General features: G+C 52.6%; 1 protein-coding gene across 1 annotated transcript; it reads left to right on the forward strand.

The window, feature by feature from the left end:
• Window positions 1-331: 331 nt before the first annotated feature.
• Window positions 332-26,683, forward strand: LOC144247864 (uncharacterized). Its single transcript, XM_077789528.1, has 5 exons — window positions 332-2,338; window positions 3,638-3,716; window positions 3,903-5,073; window positions 19,675-20,113; window positions 25,181-26,683. The coding sequence occupies exons 2-5, from the start codon at window positions 3,683-3,685 to the stop codon at window positions 25,838-25,840; spliced, it is 2,304 nt and encodes a 767-aa protein (XP_077645654.1). The 5' UTR covers window positions 332-2,338; window positions 3,638-3,682; the 3' UTR covers window positions 25,841-26,683.
• The last annotated feature ends 3 nt before the right edge of the window (window positions 26,684-26,686 follow it).

Below are 26,686 nucleotides of genomic sequence, written 5' to 3' on the forward strand. Positions count from 1 at the left end.
CTGGATGTCAGTGGTTGTGTGCCTTTGTTCAGGGTCTTTCTGTCCCTGACCCCCTGGGAATAAGCCCCTTTGGAAAACACACAGGAGACCTCTCCCTGTTCCTTGTGCCCCCCTCGTCGCAGTCCCCCCGTGCCGTAGAGCATCTGTGCCCCACAGCCGCAGCCCAGGTTCAGCAGCTTTCTGGGGGCGGCCGCTCTCGCCGACGGCGTCGGGAGTGAACCGGGCTGAAGGAATCCGGCACCGCAGCAGCTGGGGAGGGGGAGAGCCATGAATGGGGATATGGTGGCGATCCGGGCGTGGATGGGGACGTCAGGGGACATGGACATGGGTGGGGACACGTGGGGGACAGGGACATGGGCAGGACATGGGATGAACTCCCAGGGAATGTGGAGGATGGTGGGTTTGATGCAGTTGAGGGTTCTTGGGAGGGACATGGAGTGCCGTGCCATGGAAAGTGAAATTCCAGATCATTTGGGAGCATGCCATGGATCCAAGAGGGGAATTCCCAAGGCTCCCAGGGGCTGCTTCTGCCCTGCTTCCCAAGGGAGCTCTGGTGGGGCAAGTGGCAAGGTCCAGAAGCTGTGTGGTAGGCTACCAGAGCAGACAGCAGAGGTGGCTTTGCTGGACATTTTGCAGCCCATTCCCAGCTCAAAGCTGTGGGAAGAAGAAAAGCAAAGTGAGAATCCCTGAGAGAATCCCAGAACGACTGCGGGGAAAAGGTGTGGAAGCCCCTCCTGTGGTTCCCCTGATGGGGAGACCCCTAAATCTCCTAGATTCCAATTCATCCCAAAATATTAGAAGGTTTCCACATAATTGAAGATTAAAAGCAGTGTCCTAAGCATCAAAACTTCTCAAAAGATGCAAAGTAATATTCCGTGTACCCTAAGTATGAATACGTAGGGACCCTGGCCATGGGCTGCAGTCCCAGGAGGGAGAGACACCTCTACCCCAGGGAAGGTGCAAATGAGACCACAGCACTGCAACCCACGTATTTTACTGAACATATATTTTAATTAAGATAGTATTGACCAGGAAATGTGAGGTAGAGAAATAGGAAAGAGGTCTCAGGGACATAAAGAATTAGGAAAGATCTCTGGCTCGGACTCGGCAGCTGCCGGGGAGACTCGCAGAGCGCAGCGCCTTTCCCAATTCCTGCCACAGGACGCACTGACCAATTTCCTGTGAAACACAAGTCTAGTCTCCTGTGAAAATTTAAAACTTTAATAAAGGACAATAGGAGACAAGAACCATCAAGCGAAGATGTTACATCCATGCTGTGTCTTCATTCATAGCCAAGAGCATTCCTGTTATTTGGGATACATCCTTGAGATACCATTTTCAATGTATCAGCCTGTTCCATATTCATAAATAATTATGCCATAATATAAGTAGAATTATATAATAATTGTAAGTAAAGTTTATAAAATTCTAGAAATTATCAGAATAACTATTAAAAGTAAACTTTATTAAACTTATATGTAAACTTTTCCAAATCCAGTTTACATGTTCCAAGAACTGTTTAGCATATCTCCTCCTCAAGTCTGCCTTTTTTGGGCAAGCGGATTCCCTGGTTATGGTTTTAGACCATTTATATCATAACCTTCAGGTTTGGACCTTGGTCCACGCTGTCTTCAGAAGGTGAGTGCTGATAGTTGGAATATCTGTAGCAGGTGTGCTCATCCTATGTTCTTTGGATGTGATCCCATTCAAGCAGGCATTGCAACACAAGCACATTAGATCAGCTATTTCACTAAGCTTAATTAACAACACAAACAAAAACTATATTTTTACCTCAGAGTTAATTTTAAAACAACCCTTATAGAAGCCCTTTTAATATTTTCGAGAAGCCAATGTTATAATATGTATCTGTACCGCTGCTCAGCGGTGAGTCCGCAGTTGCCGGGCAGAGCCGCAGCGCCCAGCGCTCCCCACTTGCATCTCACCTGCGCCGCCCGCTCGCATCCAGCGAGCCCCGGGAGCGGGATTTTGGCTGGGCGGGAGGGGCACGGGACGGACGGGTCTGCACTGGGGGCCCCCGAGCCCCCTGCCCATCGCCGGGGGCTCCGGGGGGTTTCTCGCCCTGCCCGAGAGCCGCTGCTGCTGCGGCCGTGGGGCAGAGGGGGAGCGAAAGGGGGGTCCGGGGCGGGAGCGGAGGAGGAGGAGCGGGAGGAAGGGCAGCGGCAGAGAGGAAGGGGAGGAGCAGGAGCAGGAGGAGCGGGAAGAGGAGCAGCGGGAGGGGAGCAGAGGAAGGAAGGAGCATTGCGGGGTGGCAGGGCGAGCCCGCGGAGCCCGCAGCTCGGCTGGCCCCGGCAGCATCGCATTGCCCTGCGTGCCGCAGGTGAGCGGGGAGGGGAGGCTCGGCCCGAGTCTGTGGCGGCAGCTGCGGGAGGGGATTCTTTTGGGGGGTTTGTTGGGGTTTGTTTGGTGAGGTTTGGACCCCGCCGATTCCGGAGTCATGTCCCACATGTCGGTGATGTCCCAGATTTCGGTGTCGCAGGGAGGGGAATGTTTTAATTTCTCTGAGGAGGGGATGTTTTTGTCTGTTGCCGGAGTGCAGAGCTGAGCCGTAAATGGCCCCGGGGGGATTTGTCGGGGCCCACGTGGCGCTCGGGCCGGAGCGGCGGGCGGGCCATGGGTTTTGGGGATGGGCGGGAGGGGCGGGGGACGAAAGGCGGGAGCCCCGGCGTGGGGAGAGGGGCGATAGCAGAGCCGGGGGGGCTGCGGCAGGCTGGAGGGGTGGTGGAGGCGGGGGATGAGTGGGCGCGGGCGGGCGGAGCCTGAAAGACTTGTCGGGGAGCGGGGGAAGGCGTGAGTGCGCGGAGTGGGGGGATGCTGGAGAAGGGGGCCCTGGGACAGCTGGGAGCCACGTTGGAATCAGGGGAGGATGAGCCCTGGGACTCCCAAAACCCCTCAGCCCAAAACCCCCTCTGCATGGCTGAGCAGCACCCGGGACAGGCGGGAGATGCCCCGGACCCACAGAACCCCCCAGCAGCTGTGGGAAGAGGGACCCTCTTAAACCCGAAGCAAGGACACTGGAAACAGGGAACTCCTGGGAGAGGTTTTTGGATTTCCTGCGTGATTTTTGGACGATTTTCTGGCTACCAGACACTCGGTGGCTTCTCGGTATGGACTTGGCCTGTGGGATCTTCAAAGGAAATGCACTTGTTATAAATTGAGGCAAATAATTTGATTCTACCTTTTAAAATAAATTATGATTTTTATTAATTACAGCAAGCGATAACAAGCAAACAGCAGTGTGTGCAGCCGGGGTGTCTGTGCTCCGCCAAGGCCTGACACCCCTCCCTCTCTTCAGTCACTTTTTATACTTTTCTTGAGAGTTTCACATACTTATCTCCTCTGCGTTGTACTGGGCTGGCAACAGCAGATTTCACAAGCGGGGTGATCGGTCTCTTCTGCTCCGGTTATCAGTTTCAGCCAGTCCTGCAAGATCTTTCTTACATATATAGTCATTACATTGTTTCACTATATTTGCTTGCAGTTACCAGCCTTGCCCAAGCCTGCAAGTTCCATGCCCCAACCCCTACATTTTTCCTCTATCCTAATTTCCCACTCTTGATGAACAAACAAGTCAATGCAGTTTTTTACACACCCAGCTCTTGTTTTTACCCCGAAGCAGAATTTCTGATTCCGAAGCCTTATCTGGAGAGAGGAGGAGGCTGTGATGAAGCAGAAATTGCCCCGGGACCTCCAGGCAGGTGAGGAGGAAGGCAGTGCCCCTTTCCCCCTGTCTCCTGCTCCATCTCCCAGCCCAGCAGGGCCCCCGGCTGCAGGACAGCCCTGCTGCCGATGCTCTCCTGCTGGGGAGGCACTGGGGGGATCTCCTTGCCCTTCCCTCTGGCAGGGAGGCAAATCCCATCCTCTCCTTGTCCTTCCTCCCCTAGACAAGGAGCTGAGGCTGCAGATCAGGAAGAACAAATCCCCACGGAAGAACCTTGTGTCTGAGCTGCTTTTGAGTGGCTCCTTGGTGCAGGAATCCAACGGGGAGGAAAAGCCCCAGAGGTCCTGCAGGAGGAGGGGCTGCAAACCGAGCCCAGGGTGCTCTGAGGAGGAAAGACGCACCCCGTGTGAGGAAGGCAGCCAGAGATCTGGCCAGGGCTCTGAGGTGGTTGTCCATGAGAAGCTTGATGATGGCACGAAGTCCCACAAGTGCTTGGAATGTGGGAAGAGTTTCCAAAAACACTCCCTCCTGGTCCGCCACCAGAGGATCCACACAGGGGAATGGCCCTACGAGTGTGGGGAATGTGGGAAGAGCTTCAAGTTCAGCTCTGAGCTGGTACAACACCGGAGGATCCACACCGGGGAACAGCCCTACGGGTGCGGAGAATGTGGGAGGAGGTTCCGCCTGAAACACCAGCTGGTCCAGCACCAGAGGACCCACACCGGGGAGAGGCCCTACGAGTGCGGGGAATGTGGAATGAGTTTCAGCATCAGCTCCCAGCTGATCGTCCACCAGAGGACCCACACCGGGGAACGGCCCTATGAATGTGAGGAGTGTGGGAAGGGCTTCACGAAGAGCTCCCACCTGCACCGCCACCAGATGATCCACACGGGGATACGACCCTATGTGTGTGGGGAATGTGGGAAGGGCTTCCGTGACAGCACTCTCCTGATCATCCACCAGGCAATGCACACTGGGGAAAGCCCCTACACGTGCTCAGAATGTGGGAAGAGCTTCATGGCGAACTCCATGCTGAAGGTCCACCAGAGGATCCACACCGGGGAGCAACCCTACAAATGTGCGGAATGTGGGAAGAACTTTAGGCAAAAAGGTATCCTTATAACGCACCAGAGGATCCACACTGGGGAGAGGCCCTATGAGTGTGAGGACTGTGGGAAGAGTTTCAGACACTACTCCAACCTGATTGTTCACCAGAGGATCCACACTGGGGTGAGGCCCTACAAGTGCAGGCAATGTGGGAAAAGCTTTCGCCAGAGATCCAACCTGATTGCCCATCAGAGGACCCACACTCGGGAGAGGCCCTATGAGTGTTCTGAGTGTGGGGAGAGGTTTCAGAGCAGATACCGTCTCCTCAAGCATCAAAGGATTCACACAGAATAGAGGCCCTTCCACTGTCCTGATTGTGGGAAGACCATTAAGAAAGACTCCACTCAGTCACACCTCAGTAGACCCACACTGGGGAGAGCCCCTAATAGTGTCCCAAGAGTGGGAAGAGCGTATCCCAGACCTTTACAGTAAGCAACAGGAAGAGAGGCAGGAGTAAGGGAAGCCCAGCAAGTGCTCTGTGTGCGGGAGGACCTCTGTGTGCTGCTCCAACTCCATCCCCCATTGGAGGACCCCCATGGGATGATGCACAGTGGCCCTCGTTGGGCAGAGACTCAGTGCTGGAGCTGAGTGATTCACTGGCTGGTGGTCTCCACATGTTCCTGGCTCTGTTTGGGCACCTGGATGCAAGAGGAGCTGAAGGGGACATGGCCTTGGACAGTGATATGGGGAGTCATGGACATGGAAGGAGACATGGGCGACACGGGCATGGGTGGGTGTCGTGGTGTGTGTTTCGGATTGTCATTCCGTTCTAGTAGTCAGTTCTATAACCCCCTCCGTCTTTTCTATTTTTATAGCAAATTTGTAGCCCCTGTGTTGTTCCTATCTCTCCTATGTTGGTGTTTTTGCCCAAGGTGTCCCTCTCCCCAAAGACCTGCCCTTTTGTTCCCTGTCCCTGCTCCCATTGAGTGTCAGCCCCTTCCCGTGCCTGCCCCTTTCTCTAGAAACTTCCCTCTCCATTTTGTATCCTTGGAGGAGGCCCCAGGGATTGGTTTCGATTGTTCTCCTCCCCTGCGATCCCCTCTTGGGTTAAACATTGGATCCCCGCCTTGTGTTCCTGCCCAGGTTTCTCGCAGCTGGTTAAAGACTGTGCCGCCCCTAAGGCCTCCCCTGGATATCAGTAGTTGTGTGCCTTTGTTCAGGGTCTTTCTGTCCCTGACCCCCTGGGAATAATCCCCTTTGGAAAACACACAGGAGACCTCTCCCTGTTCCTTGTGTCCCCCTCGACACAGTCCCCCCGTGCCGTAGAGCATCTGTGCCCCACAGCCACAGCCCAGGTTCAGCAGCTTTCTGGGGGCGGCCGCTCTCGCCGACGGCGTCGGGAGTGAACCGGGCTGAAGGAATCCGGCACCGCAGCAGCTGGGGAGGGGGAGAGCCATGAATGGGGATATGGTGGCGATCCGGGCGTGGATGGGGACGTCAGGGGACACGGACATGGGTGGGGACACGTGGGGGACAGGGACATGGGGGGGGACATTGGCTTAACTTTAAAAAATATCAGGCTCCAGCATGGTGTAGATGAATGGGGGCAGAGATCTCTGAAGTTTGCTCTTGGGGAAAGAGGTTTATTGGGGGTGCAGAAAAGTCCTGTCTCGTGCTGCCAGATGCGGCATGTGGCAAGGCTCAAAGAGGTGGAGGAAGGGAGAGACAAAAGGATGCTCTAGGAGAAGGGAAGCTCCTAGAGGGGGAGGAGGTTCCAAGGGAGGAGAAGATCCAAGAGAGCATGTGCCACTCGAAGTCCCCTTTTCAAGGAGGTTCAGGGTGGGCTGGAACAAGGCTCGGGCCAATGGGGTTACAGGCACTTGATTTTTTAGGGGAGGGACAGAGGTGCGGGTGAACCATACATTTTTTGGGGTGTGAGATGGAACAGTCCACTTGACCCCTGGACCCATACGTAGGCAAGGATGCTGTCCGGCCAGCTGGGAAAACTGTTCTCATCCTGGCTGTGTTATTTATGGATAATAATATTTATCTATCTTCCCCGTTTCGTTAAACCATTTGAAAGCTAAACACTGACTTAATAACTATTTGTTGCACACTCTGAGCTATATAGGATATTGCTACTGAAACTACACTTATTACTTTTAAAACAATCAAGCTTACTTAACAGAGTTCCTTCAGCCAAGGTGCAAAGCTCAAACCATCAGATAAACTGTTCAGATAGATTACAGATTATAGTAGGGGTGGCACTGATTTCTTTACTGAGCCAACATTTTAACTTGTTTTACTGTTTTAGTATAATGGAAGAATTTAGCTGAGGTAGCATTATCAAAACCTTCTGGGGAAGGTTCTTTGAACAGATTGAAAAAGGTATATGTCAGCTAAAGAGATGGTACCAGAGCCTGCAGACTTGGCTAAAGCAACCCAGGCATTTGTCTTGGGTTGGCTTGCAGGTGAAACTATTATGAAAACTAAAACAAAAGAACAAGAGCAACAACAAGGGAACAAAAGCAACATGTGCGCGCAAACAAAAAATCTCCATTCTTTTCTTGGGCTGTTTTTGGCAGGTCATTTCTTCTTGGCTCTGCACAGTTCAAGTCTGAGCTTTTGCCTCTTGGCTTAGACTTGCAGAAACACTGCCTGGTATGGAGGTGCCAGCGGGCTTCACATACTTCGCTGGGACCCATTTGAATCCTTCACCTGTGAAAACACAAGCAAACCCTCTCCCCCATGTTACAAATTTGCATGGACCTTCTATTTGTCCTGGGTGTAAGGTTTTGATTAAGACTGAGGGGTGCCCTTTTATTTTTGCTCTTTTGTTGTTCAGAAAATGTCTATAAATCAAGGGGTGAGACTCTCCTTCAGAGCTATTTAGAAAATTGTGAGCATACAGGGCATTGCTCAACTTCTTTTGAGGTGTGGCCTGATAAATTCCCCTTTTCTGTTTTAATAAGCTGCGCTTTAGGGTTTCATGTTTTTTCTATGGTACTTTTCAAGAGTTGTTTACCATTAGAAAAGGGGATACCACCATTATTTGCTGCTTTTAGTAATTTTCTCTCATCGTGAGATGGGACAACTGTCCATTCTCTGGGACCACCAGGTTTCTGGCTGAATGCCACAGGCATGGACTGGGGATTCAGACTGTCTTCTTTGTGAATATCACGTCTGAATGCATGCCAGTCTAACAGTTGGAGGTTATCAACACCTTTTTGGGAATCCTGTGAAACTGAGGCAGTGGGGGTAGTATTGGCAGGGGTACCACAGAGTTCTGTGTGTCCTGTATTTGTCAAAGCAGCTGCTAGGGTCCATTCTTCTCTTTCTCGCTGCATGCCAAGCTGTGGTGGATTATTGTGTGAACCGGATGCAGGAGCTGCTGGCAGCAGAGAAGCTGCTGGTGGATCTACAGCTGAGGTTTCCAGAGGCTGCGAGGGCGGCGGTGTGGGAGGAACTATTTGTGATGCGGCTGTAAGAAGTATTGGGCGTGTCCCTGCGGAGGGACGTGGTGGTGAGCCTGGAAGTGGTGGTACCAGCCGCGGCAGCAGCAGCAGGGCCCCCCTTTCCAGCTCTTGGGGCCTTGGCATCACTGCCAGAGGGTGCAGGGATGCCGGCTGAGTGCAGACCGCAGCATGGTGTGCATGGAAAATGGGGGGCTGCATCAGAGGCGCCGCAGGGGCGACAGGGAGCGGTTTGACTGGGGGCATCACGAACTGCGCATTCACGGGGCGCATCACTGAGTCCGCACAGCAAGGCATCAGGGTGGCCGTGTCTTCCTCGCAACTGGAGGGTCCAGGGGGCTCGGGGCGGCGCCGCCGGCCAATTGTCGCGTGTTCACGAGTGCGGGAGGTGGCGGGTTCTTGATCTGGGGCTCCGGGGCATCCCCCTGTGGTTGGGGGGGCTCTGGCTGGGGGAGTGGCGGCGTGGGGCTTCCCACTGATCGCTGCCGTGGCGCTGGGACTGGGGCTGTGGTCACGTGCTGTCGCGGCGCGGGTGGCATCTCGCCCCAGACCACAGGGATTCCCACGGGAGGCTGCGGCAAGCCGGATGCGGCTAGCGCCGGTTCAATTGTTTGTAAAAACGTGGCCACGTTGTTTTGTAATAGGCCAGCGAAAGTAGCGACCCCTGTGGCCAGGGACGCCGCTGAGGGTGCAGGCGGGAGGGCCAGGGCGGCTTTGCTGGCCGAAAATGCGAGAGTTGGCGCCGAGTTGCGCGGGCTGGAGGATAAGGGCGTGGCAGGGAAAGCGGTGAAGGGGGCGCAGGGGCGGAGGGGGCTGCATGGGGGCGAACCACGGTGAGGGCGGGGTCGTCAGAAACCGCGCCAACAGGCAACATGGCCGGGTCCGGTTTCTGTGGGGCAAACAAGTCGGCCACAGCTCTAAAAGCTGGGAGCAAATCACAAGCGTTAGGATACTGTCGTGAAATATCAATAAAAAGTCTATTTCCAGCTGAGTCCCAAAATTCTCTGGTAAAGGCAGCTGACCTCTTAGTGTTAGGGAAGTTAAGCAGGACCCATTCCAGGAGGCTTTTTAACTCTTTCTTAGACAAAGTACTGTTATGACTACGTAAGAGATGGTTAAGTTGCTTATAGAGATCTCTATCAAGGGCAGAGTGGGATTGTCCCATTTTTTAGACCTGTGTAGCTCACCTCGATGTCGTGAAAGCAGGGTCCTCTGTCGAGTTCCGACGTACCTCCTGTCAGAGCTCAGGACATTGCGGGGGTCCCCGAGAGCTCCGGATTCAGACGTCTCTCCGGGACGGGTTTTCCGTGCTTGGGACCTCCAGACTTCCCCCTCAGGGCTTCCAGTGCAGGCAGTGCTCTCTGCACGTGGCGGTGTGCCACAAGGCTCCTCACAGAGCTCAGAGTCGCTGCAACTCCGCAGCGTTTCCTGTACTCGAGGCAGGAATCTTCCAAGAGCTCTGAAAGCTCACTACTTAGAAACGAGCTGGCGTGCTGGGGTGCTTGAGCAATGATTGCCTCGGCAATTCTTTAAAGAGCTCCGGCTACAATGTTGCCTAGTAACGAAATGCCGTGCTCACGACAATGATGAGGAGGCTACCACAGGTAATTTAGTTACCGTGCATGGAGAAGTGCCCCACGGGTAGAAGGGCTGGAGACATTTTCACAGGCATCTGGATTGCTTTTCCTCATTGGGCGCCTCTCTGTTGAATATTTCTGCCTCTCCAGGACGGTTTGGGTGAATGTAGACAGCGATCTCTCAAGGCTGCTCTTAGATAATGAGGTTTATTGGGGATGCAGAAAGGTCCTGCCTCGTGCTGCCGGATGCAGCATGTGGCGAGGCTTGAGAGGGTAGGGGAGGGGAGAGAAAAAACGGTGTTCAAGGAGAAGGGAAGTTCTAAAAGAGGGGTGCTGCGGCCCCGCCCAAGACCACTGTCCTCAGCCCCAGCTAGCTCTCCTGCAGGGTGAGTAGGGCTAGTGGAAGCACCCTTCACTGTACCAGCGGGGCTTTGGAGAGTGCTTTGTGGGTCCTGAGGTCGCTGCTGATTCCAACGGCGAGGAAATGAGGAGAGGCACTTGTTGGGGGCAAAAATCCGATGTTTATTGAGGTCCTGGGGATCCAACAGCATCGGAGGGGGCCAGCCAACAAGTGCAACTCGGGGGTGCTTGCAACGTGTTACATAGGGAGAGGGAGGGGTCCGATCAGCCAGTGGGGGAACAGACAGGAGATACTCTTCTGGAGATTGACATGTGGGGGATCCAGTGAGGGGTAGAGAGGGTAGGGGTCCCAGGCCCTCATCCAATCACTCGGTGCCCTGGATGGAAGTTTCTAGAGATAGGGGAAGGGGCACCAAGTGACAGACAAGGCACCTGGGAGGGGACAGGGGACTGACTTGGCATTTTCTAGGGAGACTGACACATGAGGGAAGGCGGGAAAACTCAGGGAGAAACCAATACAGTATGGGGATACACTGGAACAAACCATGACAGAATAAAAATGTAATAAAACATATAAAAGCGCAACTCCACATCTTCCCTTTTTTTTGTTTAAAAGGAAAGGGAAGAGAGAAGTAAAAATAACTTTTTTAATACTAAAGCCAATGACAAATACAACAGGGGCCAACAAAAGTAAAAGTCCAGTTCGAACCATGGATTGGATCTAACCAGAGTCCCCATCCTTCGAAAAGAGACCCCAGCCAGTGTGATGATTCTTTCTTGAGATGTGTTATCATATTTTGCATTTTGTCTATGGTGGCACGGATGTCCTCAGCCTTAGAACTTAGATTCATACAGCATTTGGCCAACGTAGTCCACATGTTAGCCTGAGGCTGAGGAATAACCCATGCCTGCTGGGGTCTCATGTTGATTGTGATGGTGAGAAGAATGAGGCTTAGTGTGGGTGACATCCTGGGTTAGATCCAAACTGGGAGAAATTCTGAAAAATAACTTAAAGATACATTAATAATCAGGGTAGGGGAGGTCTAGCTCAAAAGGGAACAAAGAGCCAAGGGAGCTGGAAAGGGAAGAGGTAGACCCAAAAAGGGAAGATTTTCTCTGCCTTCTGAAGGCAGCATGTCCCACCTGAGGATTCTCCGGTTTGGCTTGGGCTGACGGCCTGACAAATTTGGAGAGGACCCATCTCAGGCCTGAGGGTGTGGAGACACAAGCGTATCCTGGTCCCCAGGTGACTAAGTCATAGGGCCCCTCCTGCCGCCAGGTCTCGGGATCTTTAATGAGGACCGGCAGCTTTTCCCTGACCTTCCCCTGCTCGTAGTTGTTAAAGTGCCGAGTGATTGGCGGATTTAAACATTCAAAGGAGCAGTTAAGAAAGTTAATGGTAAAGAGGGCCCGCGCTAATTGAACCTGGGGGGACTCTACCTTCATTACCGGCTGTTGCTGTTTTAACATCCGTTTAAGACTCTGGTGAGTCCTCTCCACCACGGCCTGGCCTGATGGAGAACAGGCGATGCCAGTCTTGTGTTCTATTCCCCATTGCTGTAGGAAGCTGGTGAACTCCTTGGAGGTGTAACCTGGGGCATTATCTGTTTTGATTATTTGGGGACACCCAGCATAGAGAAAGCCTGTTTCAGACTTTTCTCGATATCTGAGGCTTTCTCCCCTGTGTGGGCAGAGGCAAAAACTGCCCCAGAGAAGGTGTCAACGGAGACATGGACGTACTTCATCCTCCCAAAGGAATGGATGTGAGTAACGTCCATCTACCACACCTCACAGGACTTCAGACCCCTAGGGTTGGCCCCTGCGCTCACCGATGGTAGGGGGAGCGACTTACAGGACGGGCATGTGGCCACAATGGCTCGAGCCTGGTCTTGGGTTGGGTGGAACTGTATTACCAGACCCGGTGTATTTTGATGGTAGAGCTGGTGGCTTATTTTAGCCTGTTGGAATTTATCAAGGAGTGACGCCATTTGCATGGGGGCGGCAGCAAGGGAATCGGCACGCCTATTGCCCTCGGCCAAGAACCCCGGCAGGTCGGTATGTGACCTGAAGTGCATCACATAGAACGGCTGCTTTTGGTGGGATGCTAACTTAATTAATTTTGAGAGCAACCTATTCAAGGCATCATTGGAAACACCTCGCAGGATTGCACTCCAGACACTACAGCTGCTACATAAGCCGAATCGGTGACCAAATTAAAGGGTTCAGAGAACCGCTCGAAAGCTCTAATGACTGTGACCAACTCAGCTACCTGAGGGGATCCTTCCACCTCAACATCTGCCTCCCACCACTGAGTTTGAGGATCTTTCCAAGTCACAACAGATTTGTGGGACCCTGCAGACAAGTCAGTAAAAACTGTTAGGGCTTTCAAGGGTTTCTTGCTCTGAATTCGCTTTGTTGATAGTGTGAATTGAATCTCTGAATTAAAAATTTTGTGGACTGGTCTCAAAACTGAAATTTTGTCCGTGTTGCTATCTAGAGCAAATTGTAATGATTCATTTTCCTGTAACAGGTGTTCCAACATAGCCTTTGTGAATTGACCCGATTCCAATTTAATGGGAATGTGAATGCATTCAAAGTCACATCCTGCCAACTCATGAATCCGCGCTCTAGCCTTGCGGATTAGATCTGCCGCCAGCTCTTGTGGTCGTGTCATTCTCTTGGACCGGTGGTGACTTAGGAAAACCCACTCCATGATGGAGAGTGGGTCCCTTCAGTCCTGGTTACCCTTCCCTAGGGTGTCTGTCCACTGAAAGATAACACCACGGAGGTGTGGCATTCTGCCCAATATGATGAATTTGAAGGGCAGACCCAGATTGCACCGGTGGGCCTGCCTGGCAGATATCGTCTCCTGAACCCTGTCTAATGCAGCCTTGGCCTCTGGTGAGTTCCCTGGGAGAACTAGGCTCTTTCCCCCCTTTCAATAAATCAAAAAGGGGGGGCTAGGTCTTCGTTAGTGATACCTAACCAGGGTCTCACCCGGTTTAAGGATCCACACAGCTGCTGAACGTCAGCTAGGGTCCGAATGTTATTTTTGATTGCCAATTTTTGCGGAACAATGGTCCGCTTGTTTGTTTCCAAACCAAGGTACCTCCAGGGTGCCATCGATTGAATTTTATCTGATCACAGCTCGAACCCCACAGCAACCAACACATCGGTTGTTAGGTTAAGCGCGTATGTAAGTAAATCGCTGTTGGGGGCACAAATGAGTATGTCATCCATGTAATGTCGTATTATCACGCCCTCGGTGGCTGCACGCACAGGGGACAGCAATGAAGAAATGTACCACTGGTAGATTAAAGGGCTATTTTTCAGGCCTTGGGGTAGAACTCTCCAGTGATACCTGTCCATTGGGGCTTCTCAGTTAGTGGAAGGAACTGAGAAGGCAAAAAGTGGCGCGTCCTCAGGATGTAGAGGAATTTGGAAAAAACAATTTTTTATATCAATGACTGCCAATTCCCAATTTTCAGGTAACATTGTGGGGGACGGCATCCCTGGTTGGAGAGGGCCCATGTCTTTAATGACTTTATTTATTGCACGAAGGTCGTGGAGGAGGCACCACTCGTCTTTGCCACGTTTTTTGAGAACAAAGATGGGGGAATTCCAGGGGGATGTTGTTTCCTGGATGTTCCCCTGAGGGAGCTGCTCATCCACGAGCTCCCGGAACGCTTTGAATTTTTGTTTGTTGAGCGACCACTGCTTTACCCAGATTGGTGTATCCGTAAGCCAATTCAACTTCTGAGTAGGACACTCCTCAGTGGCCACTACCCAAAAAACCTGGGGGATCGGTATGTCAACTGTGACCCCCATTGGGCCATTAGGTCCCTCCCCCACAAGGGTTCCGTACAGTCTAAAACAAATAGATGTAAATAAGCCGATTGTCCATTTGGCCCCTCAAATTTTACGATGTTCTTTGATTGTTTGGCCAATTGTGAACCACCTACACCCTGAATCTGTCCTGCCACATCCTGCAATTCCCATCGTGATGGCCAGTCCCGTGAGGGGATGACCATCATGTCTGCCCCTGTGTCAAGAAGTCCATTGAGATATTTGTGCTCCCCGCCTTTCCACATGTAGCATGAAATTTTAGGTCTTTCCTTCCCCAGTATCTGGGCCTGACACGCCTGGTAGATTTTGTCAGGTGACTGCTTCCATATGTCTTTGCGGAAAACTGGAGGCCCAGATACAGGAATGGCTTGGGCGATGATTTGGCCCTTGGGGAGGAAGACTGGGAAGTGAGAACAGTGCAGCCACAAGACCAAGTGTTTAGGATGTGCAGATGTCAGACTTGGTGCAATGGTGATGTCGACTGGTGTGAATTTTGTGTCCCCAAAAATGATACACTTACTGTGGAGGTTCCTCCAGGTTCCGGGGTCCTTGGTGTCAATGGTAATAAAGTGCCGATCAGTATCCTTCAGATGTAAAGGTTCACTCAGAGCCAACCTATAGGGAGAGAAATTGGATTGAGTATTAAGAATGGGCCTGGGGTGGTCGGGATCCCGGCCAAGCCAGGCTTTTGAAATGAAGTTCACATCCTCCCCCATATAGGCTGGTTCATCAGCCGTAGTCAAATCCGACAGGGTGTCGTTTCTGGTGGTGATGTCTTTGTCCCTCCCCTCCTCGGATGTTGATTGTCCCACCATATTTATTTCCGCACGCAGGGAGAGACTGCGCTGGTCCATTAGTTTTTTGGTTCCCCCCCTGGGTTGGGGGCACCTCGGCCTTGCTGCTGCTGTTGGAATTTTAGAAGTCGTCCCTCAATGGGCATTGTGGAGCCCAATGGTCTCTTTTATTACAAAGATTGCAGGGTCTATCTGAATTAAATCCTCTTGGAGGTGGCCTTGAAAAGCAGCGTTTGGGAGCAGGAGTAATTGATGGGGTGGCGGTTTCAGCGAAGGAGACTCTCCTGGATGGTGCTCGGGGAGTCCCCTGCAAGTCTCTAGGTGGGATGGTCACCTTGCGGGAGCAGACGTCCAGCATGCTTTGTAATGTAAGCTCCGGATCGAGAGGGAGACTCAAGATGGCTTGCCTGCATGCCTCGTTGGCATTTTGCCTGGCAACCTCGGTGATCATGCCTCTCCTGAGGCCCTCGTCTGGAACCTGTGCCTCAATGGCTCAGCATAGACGATCCACAAAACTCACAAATTACTCTAATGGCTCCTGCTTCATAGATAAATAGTTAATAATTGGGCTGGTAGGCCTCAGTTTAAAAAAGGTCTTCTCCACTGCCTTCGCACTGACTACTAAAGCCTCCCTGGGGATCTTTTCAGCCTGCTTTGGCCCAAATTCTCAATCCCCAACCTTGCACAGATGGTCAATTGATAACATTCCCCCATTCGCATCCACAGAGGTTTCTGCATTAGCCCAGAGGAATGGCAAAAACTCCCTCACCTCCCGCCTCCATGCAGACTCCCAAACTAAAAACTCAGCCTGAGTTATTAAACATGAAAAGAGAGTCCACATGTCTGCGGGAACATACTCTGCGGAGGCAAGTGTTGCCTTTAACATCCCTCCAAAAAACTCGCATTCGCGGCCGAATTCCTTCTGGGCTTTGCAGAGGTCCTTGATGACTTGTTGTGGAATGGGGGACCACTGTGCGAGGAGGCTGCCCCCCTGCTGTGGGGTGAAGGTGACAGGGGCATCAGAGAAGGCAGGCAGGGAATGGGGCAGGCCAGAGTTCCCACGCTCCCCCCTCCTCCCCCCCGACCCCAAAGCGTGGGAACCGGAAGTTGGGTCGTGGGAACCGAGGGAGGAGGAGGAGGAGGCAGGGTCAGGGCCAGGGGGAGTGGCTGATGGAAAGCTCTCCCCAAAGGCGGAGCTGGGGGACAAGGTGTTAAATAATTCAAAAGGGGAGGTGACTGAGGTGGGTGGAGGAGAGAAGTGGGCGGGAAAATCTGGGGAGTGGAAGGGGTTGGCTGTTGGTCGGAAGGGGTTTCGGGAAGAGGCTGGAAAGGGATTGTGGGAAGAAGGAGCACATGTGGAGAGTAAAGCCATGCGGTCCCTGCCATCTTGTGTCCTTTGAGAAGAGGGGAAGCCATTTTGTGGACTGTGGGATAAGGGGTTAGGAACAGGATCGGGGAGACTAAAGCTTACAGAATGTCTATGGGACAGGGCTGTACATTGCAGGGAAACAGGGAAACAGGGAGAGTCCAGAGTAGTGCCAGCACTGTCCTGGTAAGGGTCCCGAGGATTCTCAGAGGGGCCAGAATCTGCCTGTGGACATAGCCAGGATGCCTATCTAAGAATCCCCGGTTTTTGGAAAGAGGGAGAGGAGAGAGGGGTAGGATTTGTAGAACTGGGATTTGGTTTGTCAGCCGATGGCTGTGGCAGAGCTTCATAATTGTTTTATATAATATCCCTAATATGCAGTGCCAAATAAGTAAATTTGGAAAGGGAAGGATCCCCCCTGTTTGAGGATTTCCCTTGCAACGTGGTGCCAAAAGGGGACTTGGTATAATGTGGTTGCAGAAATATCTGGGAAGCTCTGTGACACCCACCGGACAAACCTTTTAACATCTGATTTTTTAAACTTTTTCTCCCCTCCAACTAGGATACCCACAACCTGGGAATAGATTCTCCTCTGTGGCATGGTCAGCTTTGCACCCATGCTGACAGATTTTAAAGGGTGCCACAAAGTCTACAGCCGGGAGAATTACAACGAAAAGGAAAAGACCACCCTGAACAACTTAGACTAACCTGCCCTTCAAGCTCCCCGCACCCCGGGAAAAGGGAGCTATAACAAAAGAATGTGGGGTCTTTCCCCTACACCCAGGGAGCAAGAAAAACCCACCCAAAGAGGGAATCCCTCCCCCCAACATTGGGGAAAAAAGGAAAACCCTCAAAAAGAGCAGGAGTCTAAGCCCCAAGGACCCCCTCACTCACCAGCAAAGAGGGTCCGGTCACATCCAGGCAGAAACAAAAAAATCCAGGCTGCAGACACGCCCAAGGGGGAGCCAACTCCGGTGGTGCTGGCTGGAGCTGCCGGCCCTGTCCCCGGGAGGGCCGCTCACTAAAACGTGAGTCTGCTCCCACCAGGGTAATTTGACAGCTTAAAGGATAAATCCACGGGTCTCCTGGACTCCGAGGGTCCTCTGCCGTGGGGTCAGGCTCTCTTCTGGCCCCCCGGCAGGAGCCAAATCACCACGGCCCCGCCCCAGACCACTGTCCTCAGTCCCGGCTAGCTCTCCTGCGGGGGCGAATAGGGCGAGTGGAAGCACCCACCACTGTACCCAGCTGGGCTTTGGAGAGTGCTTTGTGGGTCCTGAGGTCGCTGCTGATTCCAACGGCAAGGAAATGAGGAGAGGCACATGTTGGGGGCAAAAATCCGATGTTTATTGAGGTCCTGGGAATCCAACAGCATTGGAGGGGGCCAGCCAGCAAGAGCAACTGAGGGGTGCTGGCAACATGTTCCATAGGGAGAGGGAGGGGGCCGATCAGCCAGTGGGGGAACAGACAGGAGTGACTCTTGTGGGGATTGACATGTGGGGGATCCAGTGAGGGAGAGACAGGGGAGGGGTCCCAGGCCCTCATCCAATCACTCGGTGCCCTGGATGGAAGTTTCTAGAGTTAGGGGAAGGGGCACCAAGTGACAGACAAGGCACCTAGGAGGGGACAGGGGACTGACTTGGCATTTTCTAGGGAGACTGACACATGAGGGAAGGCGGGAAAACCCAGGGAGAAACCAATTGTTATGGTTTGACACAGGCACAATGCCAGTGCCCCCATGAAAATGTGATTTCTTTTTTGAATGCTGTGAAGTGGAATCTAGAACAGAGTAAAGCAAGCCTATGCTTAATAACAGGAAAAAAACTTTATTAAACTACTACTACAAAAAGGAAAAGGAAAAGGAAAGGAAAAAAGGAAAAAACTACACAAACATTAAACGAAAACCTTGCAAAGCATTCCTCCCCCTACTACCCAACTCCAACAATCCACAGTGAGACACAATCTGGACTCTAATTAGGTTTCTATCTTCCAGATAATCGATACATAGTCTATCGAGGGAACAGAGTCTCTCCTGTGCCACAGACTCTCTAAGAAAACACAACTCTACATCCTGTGTTTCCATGTTATTCATGGCACGGCCCAGAGAAAAAGTTTCCTATGGTGACCTTTCTCTTTTTCATGCACAGTGCTCTCACTACCAATACATGGATGGACAGACTGCTTTTAGGATTTTTCTTTTCAAGGATGCCCTGCCAAGAGGGGAGAAAACAACAGTTCAGTTTTTCATTGTTTGGGACCGCAGTCCCCCCCATTTTTCCATTTCCCCTGGGGCCGAGGGTTCAAGAATAGAGATCTTCTTCTTTTCTCTTTTCTTTGAGGATAAGGGGGCGCCACCACAAACCCCCTAACCTTTTCTCCGTTCACTCCACTTTTGTCTTTTCCCAGCTGAAGCAGGTCTCTTGACTCACTGGCATCTTCTTTAAACACAGTCTTTCTTGGAGGAGAAGATTGGTTCAGGTTGTGGCTAACATGGAAAAGTCTAGCCAAAAGCCACTCCTTGTCCCACTCCCATTTAGAATTCCTCCTTCTAACATCCCAGGGTCCAAGGTGTCCCTCTTCCTCTCTTTCAAACTAAGGAGGGGAAAGGAAAATTCACAAAGCTTTCATTTCTCAAGGAAGGGTTAAAAGTCCGAACTCCCAGGGATGGCTCAATGCCCAGACATCCAGCAACTCCCACGCACTGGGCACCTTGCAGCTCCCCCCGCTCCTCCTTCCTCGCGGTGGAATTGCTGACAGAACTGCCGATGTCTCTTTCTCTCGGGAGAGAAACTCTGGGGGGGGGAATGGAGACATCCCAGATTTCTTCCACCCTTTTATCTGCAGGGGCCAGCCCAATTGCAGTCCTTCCACTACCTTTGGGCCTACCTCAGTCAGGCCATCGGCCTTCCCCTCCCCCTCCCAGCTCATGGCTGGGCGGGGGAAGGTCTGCACTGTGCGCTGACTGGAACCAAAGAGAACTAGCTCTCCTGGGAATTCTCCTTTAACCCCTTCGTGTTCTCAGAGGCGTGTCTACCTTCAATTGGTCAATATCCAAATTGACCTCTTCCTTCCGGAAAAAATTCTCATTCCGTGTAAAACCACGACACCAATACAGTATGGGGGTACACTGAAACAAACCATGACAGAATACAAATGTAATAAAACATATAAAAACGCAACTCCACAGAGGGAAGGGAGTTCCAAGAGAGCGTGTGGCCCCTCAAAACCGCCTTTTCAAGGAGCTTCAAGGTGGGCTGGAACAAGGCTCGGACCAATGGGGTTACAGGCACTTTATGTTTTAGGGGAGGGACAGAGGTGCGGGGTGAACCATACATCATTTGGGGTGTGAGATGGAACAGTCCACTTGACCCCAGGACCCATATGTAGGCGGGGTTGCTTTCCGGCTAGCTGGGAAAACTGTTCTCATCCTGGCTGTGTTATTTATGGATAATCATATTTATCTAGCTTCTGCAACAGAAGGCAGCCAGAGATCTGGCCAGGGCTCTGAGGTGGTGGTCCATAAGGTGCACGGTGATGGCAAAAAGCCCCACCAGTGCTTGGAATGTGGGAAGAGTTTCCCCAAGCGCCCCGTCCTGGTCTGCCAGCAGAGGATCCACACTGGGGAACGGCCCTATAAATGTGGAGAATGTGGGAAAGGCTTCACAAACATCTCTTACCTGAATCATCACCAGATGATCCACACAGGGATACGACCCTATGTGTGTGGGGAATGTGGGAAGGGCTTCCGTGACAGCACTCTCCCGATCATACACCAGGCAATGCACACTGGGAAAAGCCCCTACAAGTGCTCAGAATGTGGGAAGAGCTTCATGCAGAACTTCAAGCTGATGGTCCACCAGAGGATCCACACTGGAGAGAAGCCCTACAAGTGCGGGGAATGTGGGAAAAGCTTTAGCCAGAGATGCAACCTGAGAGTCCACCAGAGGATCCACTCTGGGGAGAGGCTTATGAGTGTTCTGAGTGTGGGGAGAGGTTTCAGAGAAGATATAGTCTCCTCAAGCATCAGCAGATTCACACAGAATAGAGGCCCTTCGGCAGCGCTGAGTGTAGGAAGGTCTTTAGGAAGATTTCCACTTGCATCACCCCTCTGTGGATCCACGCTGGGGAGAGCCCCTAACAGTGTCCCAAGAGTGGGAAGAGTGTCTCCCAGATATATGAACTGCCCAAACAGCAACAGAGGCAGCAGTAAGTGCAGCTCTACAAGTGCTCTGTGTGCGGGAGAAACTGTGTGCGCTGCTCCAACTCCATCCGCATTGGAGGACCCCCATGGGATGATGCACAGGGCCCTCGTTGGGCAGAGACTTGGTGATCCATGGTGCTGCTGATCCACTGGCTGGTGGTCTCCACATCTTCCTGGCTCTGTGTGGGCACCTGGATGGAAGAGGTGCTGAAGGGGCCATGGCTGTGTACAGTAGCATGGGGCCCACGGACATGGAAGGAGACAAGAGTGACACGAGCATGGGTGGGTGTTGCGGTGTGTGTTATAAATTGTGACACGGCAATTTGAAGTGTCTTAATTCAATAAAGCAATTTTATTTAAAATTAGCAAGCAAGTAAGGCAGGCAAAAATTCAGCGCTGGGCGGCCGGGGAGTCTCCTGCTCCACCAATGGCACGCAAAAATGTTCTGTCCCAACCTTCCTTTTATCCCCCCTTTTCTCCTTGCAGACGTGACTCTCCAAATGTAGTCTGAGTCTGGTCGTTGTGATAGCTTCTAAGTCTCTTCTTTTGAGATACAGCAAGCAGACCAGATATACACACGCCCAGGACTTTAATCTCAACCTCCTTATCACCTTGTAAGCAAATAAGCATTTCAAAGACACACCAGTACATTCTTAGCCACTATCTTATGCAAAACAAATTAGGTTAACATACCACAGTACATTCTTATGCAAACTAAGACAAGCAAGCATATTACAGTGAACAAATTATCTTCTACTTATTTCAGTGTGTGTTTTCAATTGTCATTCTGTCCCAGTAGTCACTGCTATAACCCCTCCTATTTTGTATGGTTATAGCATATTTTATTGCCTATGGGTTGTTCCTTTCTCTCCTGTGTTGGTGTTTTTGCCCAAGGTGTCCCTCTCCCCAAAGACCTGCCCTTTTGTTCCCTGTCCCTGCTCCCATTGAGTGTCACCCCCTTCCTGTGCCTTCCCCTTTCTCTAGAAACTTCCCTCTCCATTTTGTATCCTTGGAGGAGGCCCCAAGGATTGGTTTCAGTTGTTCTCCTCCCCTGCAATCCCCTCTTGGGTTAAACATTGGATCCCCGCCTTGTGTTCCTGCCCAGGTTTCTCGCAGCTGGTTAAAGACTGTGCCGCCCCTAAGGCCTGCCCTGGATGTCAGTGGTTGTGTGCCTTTGTTCAGGGTCTTTCTGTCCCTGACCCCCTGGGAATAAGCCCCTTTGGAAAACACACAGAGACCTCTCCCTGTTCCTTGTGCCCCCCTCGTCGCAGTCCCCCCGTGCCGTAGAGCATCTGTGCCCCACAGCTGCAGCCCAGGTTCAGCAGCTTTCTGGGGGCGGCCGCTCTCGCCGACGGCGTCGGGAGTGAACCGGGCTGAAGGAATCCGGCACCGCAGCAGCTGGGGAGGGGGAGAGCCATGAATGGGGATATGGTGGCGATCCGGGCGTGGATGGGGACGTCAGGGGACACGGACATGGGTGGGGACACGTGGGGGACAGGGACATGGGCAGGACATGGGATGAACTCCCAGGGAATGTGGAGGATGGTGGGTTTGATGCAGTTGAGGGTTCTTGGGAGGGACGTGGAGTGCCGTGCCATGGAAAGTGAAATTCCAGATCATTTGGGAGCATGCCATGGATCCAAGAGGGGAATTCCCAAGGCTCCCAGGGGCTGCTTCTGCCCTGCTTCCCAAGGGAGCTCTGGTGGGGCAAGTGGCAAGGTCCAGAAGCTGTGTGGTAGGCTACCAGAGCAGACAGCAGAGGTGGCTTTGCTGGACATTTTGCAGCCCATTCCCAGCTCAAAGCTGTGGGAAGAAGAAAAGCAAAGTGAGAATCCCTGAGAGAATCCCAGAACGACTGCGGGGAAAAGGTGTGGAAGCCCCTCCTGTGGTTCCCCTGATGGGGAGACCCCTAAATCTCCTAGATTCCAATTCATCCCAAAATATTAGAAGGTTTCCACATAATTGAAGATTAAAAGCAGTGTCCTAAGCATCAAAACTTCTCAAAAGATGCAAAGTAATATTCCGTGTACCCTAAGTATGAATACGTAGGGACCCTGGCCATGGGCTGCAGTCCCAGGAGGGAGAGACACCTCTACCCCAGGGAAGGTGCAAATGAGACCACAGCACTGCAACCCACGTATTTTACTGAACATATATTTTAATTAAGATAGTATTGACCAGGAAATGTGAGGTAGAGAAATAGGAAAGAGGTCTCAGGGACATAAAGAATTAGGAAAGATCTCTGGCTCGGACTTGGCAGCTGCCGGGGAGACTCGCAGAGCGCAGCGCCTTTCCCAATTCCTGCCAGAGGACGCACTGACCAATTTCCTGTGAAACACAAGTCTAGTCTCCTGTGAAAATTTAAAACTTTAATAAAGGACAATAGGAGACAAGAACCATCAAGCGAAGATGTTACATCCATGCTGTGTCTTCATTCATAGCCAAGAGCATTCCTGTTATTTGGGATACATCCTTGAGATACCATTTTCAATGTATCAGCCTGTTCCATATTCATAAATAATTATGCCATAATATAAGTAGAATTATATAATAATTGTAAGTAAAGTTTATAAAATTCTAGAAATTATCAGAATAACTATTAAAAGTAAACTTTATTAAACTTATATGTAAACTTTTCCAAATCCAGTTTACATGTTCCAAGAACTGTTTAGCATATCTCCTCCTCAAGTCTGCCTTTTTTGGGCAAGCGGATTCCCTGGTTATGGTTTTAGACCATTTATATCATAACCTTCAGGTTTGGACCTTGGTCCACGCTGTCTTCAGAAGGTGAGTGCTGATAGTTGGAATATCTGTAGCAGGTGTGCTCATCCTATGTTCTTTGGATGTGATCCCATTCAAGCAGGCATTGCAACACAAGCACATTAGATCAGCTATTTCACTAAGCTTAATTAACAACACAAACAAAAACTATATTTTTACCTCAGAGTTAATTTTAAAACAACCCTTATAGAAGCCCTTTTAATATTTTCGAGAAGCCAATGTTATAATATGTATCTGTACCGCTGCTCAGCGGTGAGTCCGCAGTTGCCGGGCAGAGCCGCAGCGCCCAGCGCTCCCCACTTGCATCTCACCTGCGCCGCCCGCTCGCATCCAGCGAGCCCCGGGAGCGGGATTTTGGCTGGGCGGGAGGGGCACGGGACGGACGGGTCTGCACTGGGGGCCCCCGAGCCCCCTGCCCATCGCCGGGGGCTCCGGGGGGTTTCTCGCCCTGCCCGAGAGCCGCTGCTGCTGCGGCCGTGGGGCAGAGGGGGAGCGAAAGGGGGCTCCGGGGCGGGAGCGGAGGAGGAGGAGCGGGAGGAAGGGCAGCGGCAGAGAGGAAGGGGAGGAGCAGGAGCAGGAGGAGCGGGAAGAGGAGCAGCAGGAGGGGAGCAGAGGAAGGAAGGAGCATTGCGGGGTGGCAGGGCGAGCCCGCGGAGCCCGCAGCTCGGCTGGCCCCGGCAGCATCGCATTGCCCTGCGTGCCGCAGGTGAGCGGGGAGGGGAGGCTCGGCCCGAGTCTGTGGCGGCAGCTGCGGGAGGGGATTCTTTTGGGGGGGTTTGTTGGGGTTTGTTTGGTGAGGTTTGGACCCCGCCGATTGCGGAGTCATGTCCCACATGTATTTCGGTGTCGCTGGGAGAGGAATGTTTTAATTTCTCTGAGGAGGGGATGTTTTTGTCTGTTGCCGGAGTGCAGAGCTGAGCCGTAAATGGCCCCGGGGGGATTTGTCGGGGCCCACGTGGCGCTCGGGCCGGAGCGGCGGGCGGGCCATGGGTTTTGGGGATGGGCGGGAGGGGCGGGGGACGAAAGGCGGGAGCCCCGGCGTGGGGAGAGGGGCGATAGCAGAGCCGGGGGGGCTGCGGCAGGCTGGAGGGGTGGTGGAGGCGGGGGATGAGTGGGCGCGGGCGGGCGGAGCCTGAAAGTCTTGTCGGGGAGCGGGGGAAGGCGTGAGTGCGCGGAGTGGGGGGATGCTGGAGAAGGGGGCCCTGGGACAGCTGGGAGCCACGTTGGAATCAGGGGAGGATGAGCCCTGGGACTCCCAAATCCCCTCAGCCCAAAACCCCCTCTGCATGGCTGAGCAGCACCCGGGACAGGAGGGAGATGCCCCGGACCCACAGAACCCCCCAGCAGCTGTGGGAAGGGGGACCATCATAAACCCAATGTAAGGACACTGGAAACAGGGAACTCCTGGGAGAGGGTTTTTGGTTTCCTCCTTGATTTTTGGAGGTTTTTCTGGCTACCAGACACTCGCTGACTTGTAGGGATGGACTTGGCCAGTGGGGCCCTCAAAGGCAATGCACTCAATTCTTGTTTTTCCTCCAAAGCAGGATTTCCCGTTCCCAAGACTTATCTGGAGAGAGGAGGAGGCTGTGTTGAAGCAGAAATTGCCCCAGGACACCCACGGAGTTGAGGAGGAAATCAGGGCCAATTTCCCCTTCTCTCCTTCTCCATCTCCCAGCTCCCGGCTGCAGGACAGCCCTGCTGCCGATGCTCTCCTGCGGAGGAGGCACTGGGGGAATCTCCTTCCCTCTGGCAGGGAGGCAAATCCCATCCTCTCCTTGTCCTTCCTCCCCCAGACAAGGAGTTGGGGATGGTGACTAGGGAGGACAAATTCCCCCAGCAGAACGTCATGGCAGAGACCTTTTTGAGTGTCTTGAGAGCGCAGGAATGCAATGGGGAGGAAAAGCCACGGAGATCCCACAGGAGCAGGGGCTGCAAACCCAGCCCAGTGTTCTCTGAGGAGGAAATGCCCCCGCTATGGGAGGGAGAGAGTCAGAGATCTGGCCCGGGCTCTGAGGTGGTGGTCCAAAAGGAGTCCCATGATGGTAAGAAGATCCACCAGTGCGGGGAATGTGGGAAGAGCTTTAGAATCAGCTCCCACCTGTACCGCCACCAGAAGATCCACACCGGGGAACGGCCCTACACATGTGGGGAATGTGGGAAAAGCTTCAGGGACACCTCTGATCTGATGTGCCACCAGAGAGTCCACACTGGGGAACGGCCCTACGAGTGTGGGGAATGTGGACAGAGCTTCAGTGTCAGCTCCCACCTGATCGTCCACCAGAGGATCCACAGTGGGGAACGGCCCTACGAGTGTGGGGAATGTGGGAAGAGCTTCAGGCTGAGCTCCAGTTTGATCCGCCACCAGAGAATTCACACCGGGGAACGGCCCTATAAATGTGGAGAATGTGGGAAAGGCTTCACAAAGAGCTCCCACCTGAACCGCCACCAGATGATCCACACGGGGATACGACCCTATGTGTGTGGGGAATGTGGGAAGGGCTTCCGTGACAGCTCTGACCTGATCATGCACCAGGCAATGCACACTGGGGATTGCCCCTACAAGTGCTCAGAATGTGGGAAGAGCTTCAGCCAGAGATCCAACCTGATTGCCCACCAGAGGATCCACACTGGGGAGAAGCACTATGAGTGTTCTGAGTGTGGGGAGAAATTTCACAGCAGATACCGTCTCCTCAAGCATCAGCAGATTCACACAGAATAGAGGCTCTTCCGCTACCCTGACTGATGAAAGGGCTTTAAGAAAATCTCCACTCACCTCACCCACCAGTGGATCCACACTGGGAAGAGTCTAAACAGTGTCTCAAGAGTGGGAAGAGCATATCCCAGACCTTCACAGTGAATCAACAGCAAGGGAGGCAGCAGTAAGGGAAACCCAATAAGTGCTCCGTGTGCAGGAGGAGCTTTGGGTGCTGCTCCAACTTTTTCCCCCATTGGAGGACCCCCATGGGATGATGCACAGTGGTCCTCGTTGGGCAGAGACTTGGTGATCCATGGTGCTGCTGATCCTCTGGCTGGTGGTCTCCACATGTTCCTGGCTCTGTGTGGGCACCTGGATGAAAGGGGTGCTGAAGGGGCTATGGCCTTGGACAGTGATATGGGGAGTCATGGACATGGAAGGAGACATGGGCGACACGGGCATGGGTGGGTGTCGCGGTGTGTACTTTCAGTTGTCATTCGGTCCTAGTAGTCAGTTCCATAACCCCCTCCCCATTTTCTATTTTTAGAGCAAATTTGTAGCCCATGTGTTGTTCCTATCTCTCCTATGTTGGTGTTTTTGCCCAAGGTGTCCGCTCCCCAAAGACCTGCCCTATTCTTCTCTGTCCCTGCTCCCATTGAGTGTCAACACCCTTCCCGTGCCTGCCCCTTTCTCTAGAAACTTCCCTCTCCATTTTGTATCCTTGGAGGAGGCCCCAAGGATTGGTTTCAGTTGTTCTCCTCCCCTGCAATCCCCTCTTGGGTTAAACATTGGATCCCCGCCTTGTGTTCCTGCCCAGGTTTCTCGCAGCTGGTTAAAGACTGTGCCGCCCCTAAGGCCTCCCCTGGATAT

Source organism: Lonchura striata, chromosome 34, assembly GCF_046129695.1.
Source record: "Lonchura striata isolate bLonStr1 chromosome 34, bLonStr1.mat, whole genome shotgun sequence".
Taxonomy (NCBI): domain Eukaryota; kingdom Metazoa; phylum Chordata; class Aves; order Passeriformes; family Estrildidae; genus Lonchura; species Lonchura striata.

Bases quoted from the DNA above. Each gene is read 5' to 3' on its own strand.
- LOC144247864 (XM_077789528.1), top strand. From the start codon at position 3,683: ATGAAGCAGAAATTGCCCCGGGACCTCCAGGCAG. The intron at 5,074-19,674 runs AGAATAGAGGCC...GGTGCACGGTGA, and splicing joins AAGCATCAAAGGATTCACAC to TGGCAAAAAGCCCCACCAGT. The intron at 20,114-25,180 runs GTTCTGAGTGTG...AAGATCCACCAG, and splicing joins CTGGGGAGAGGCTTATGAGT to TGCGGGGAATGTGGGAAGAG.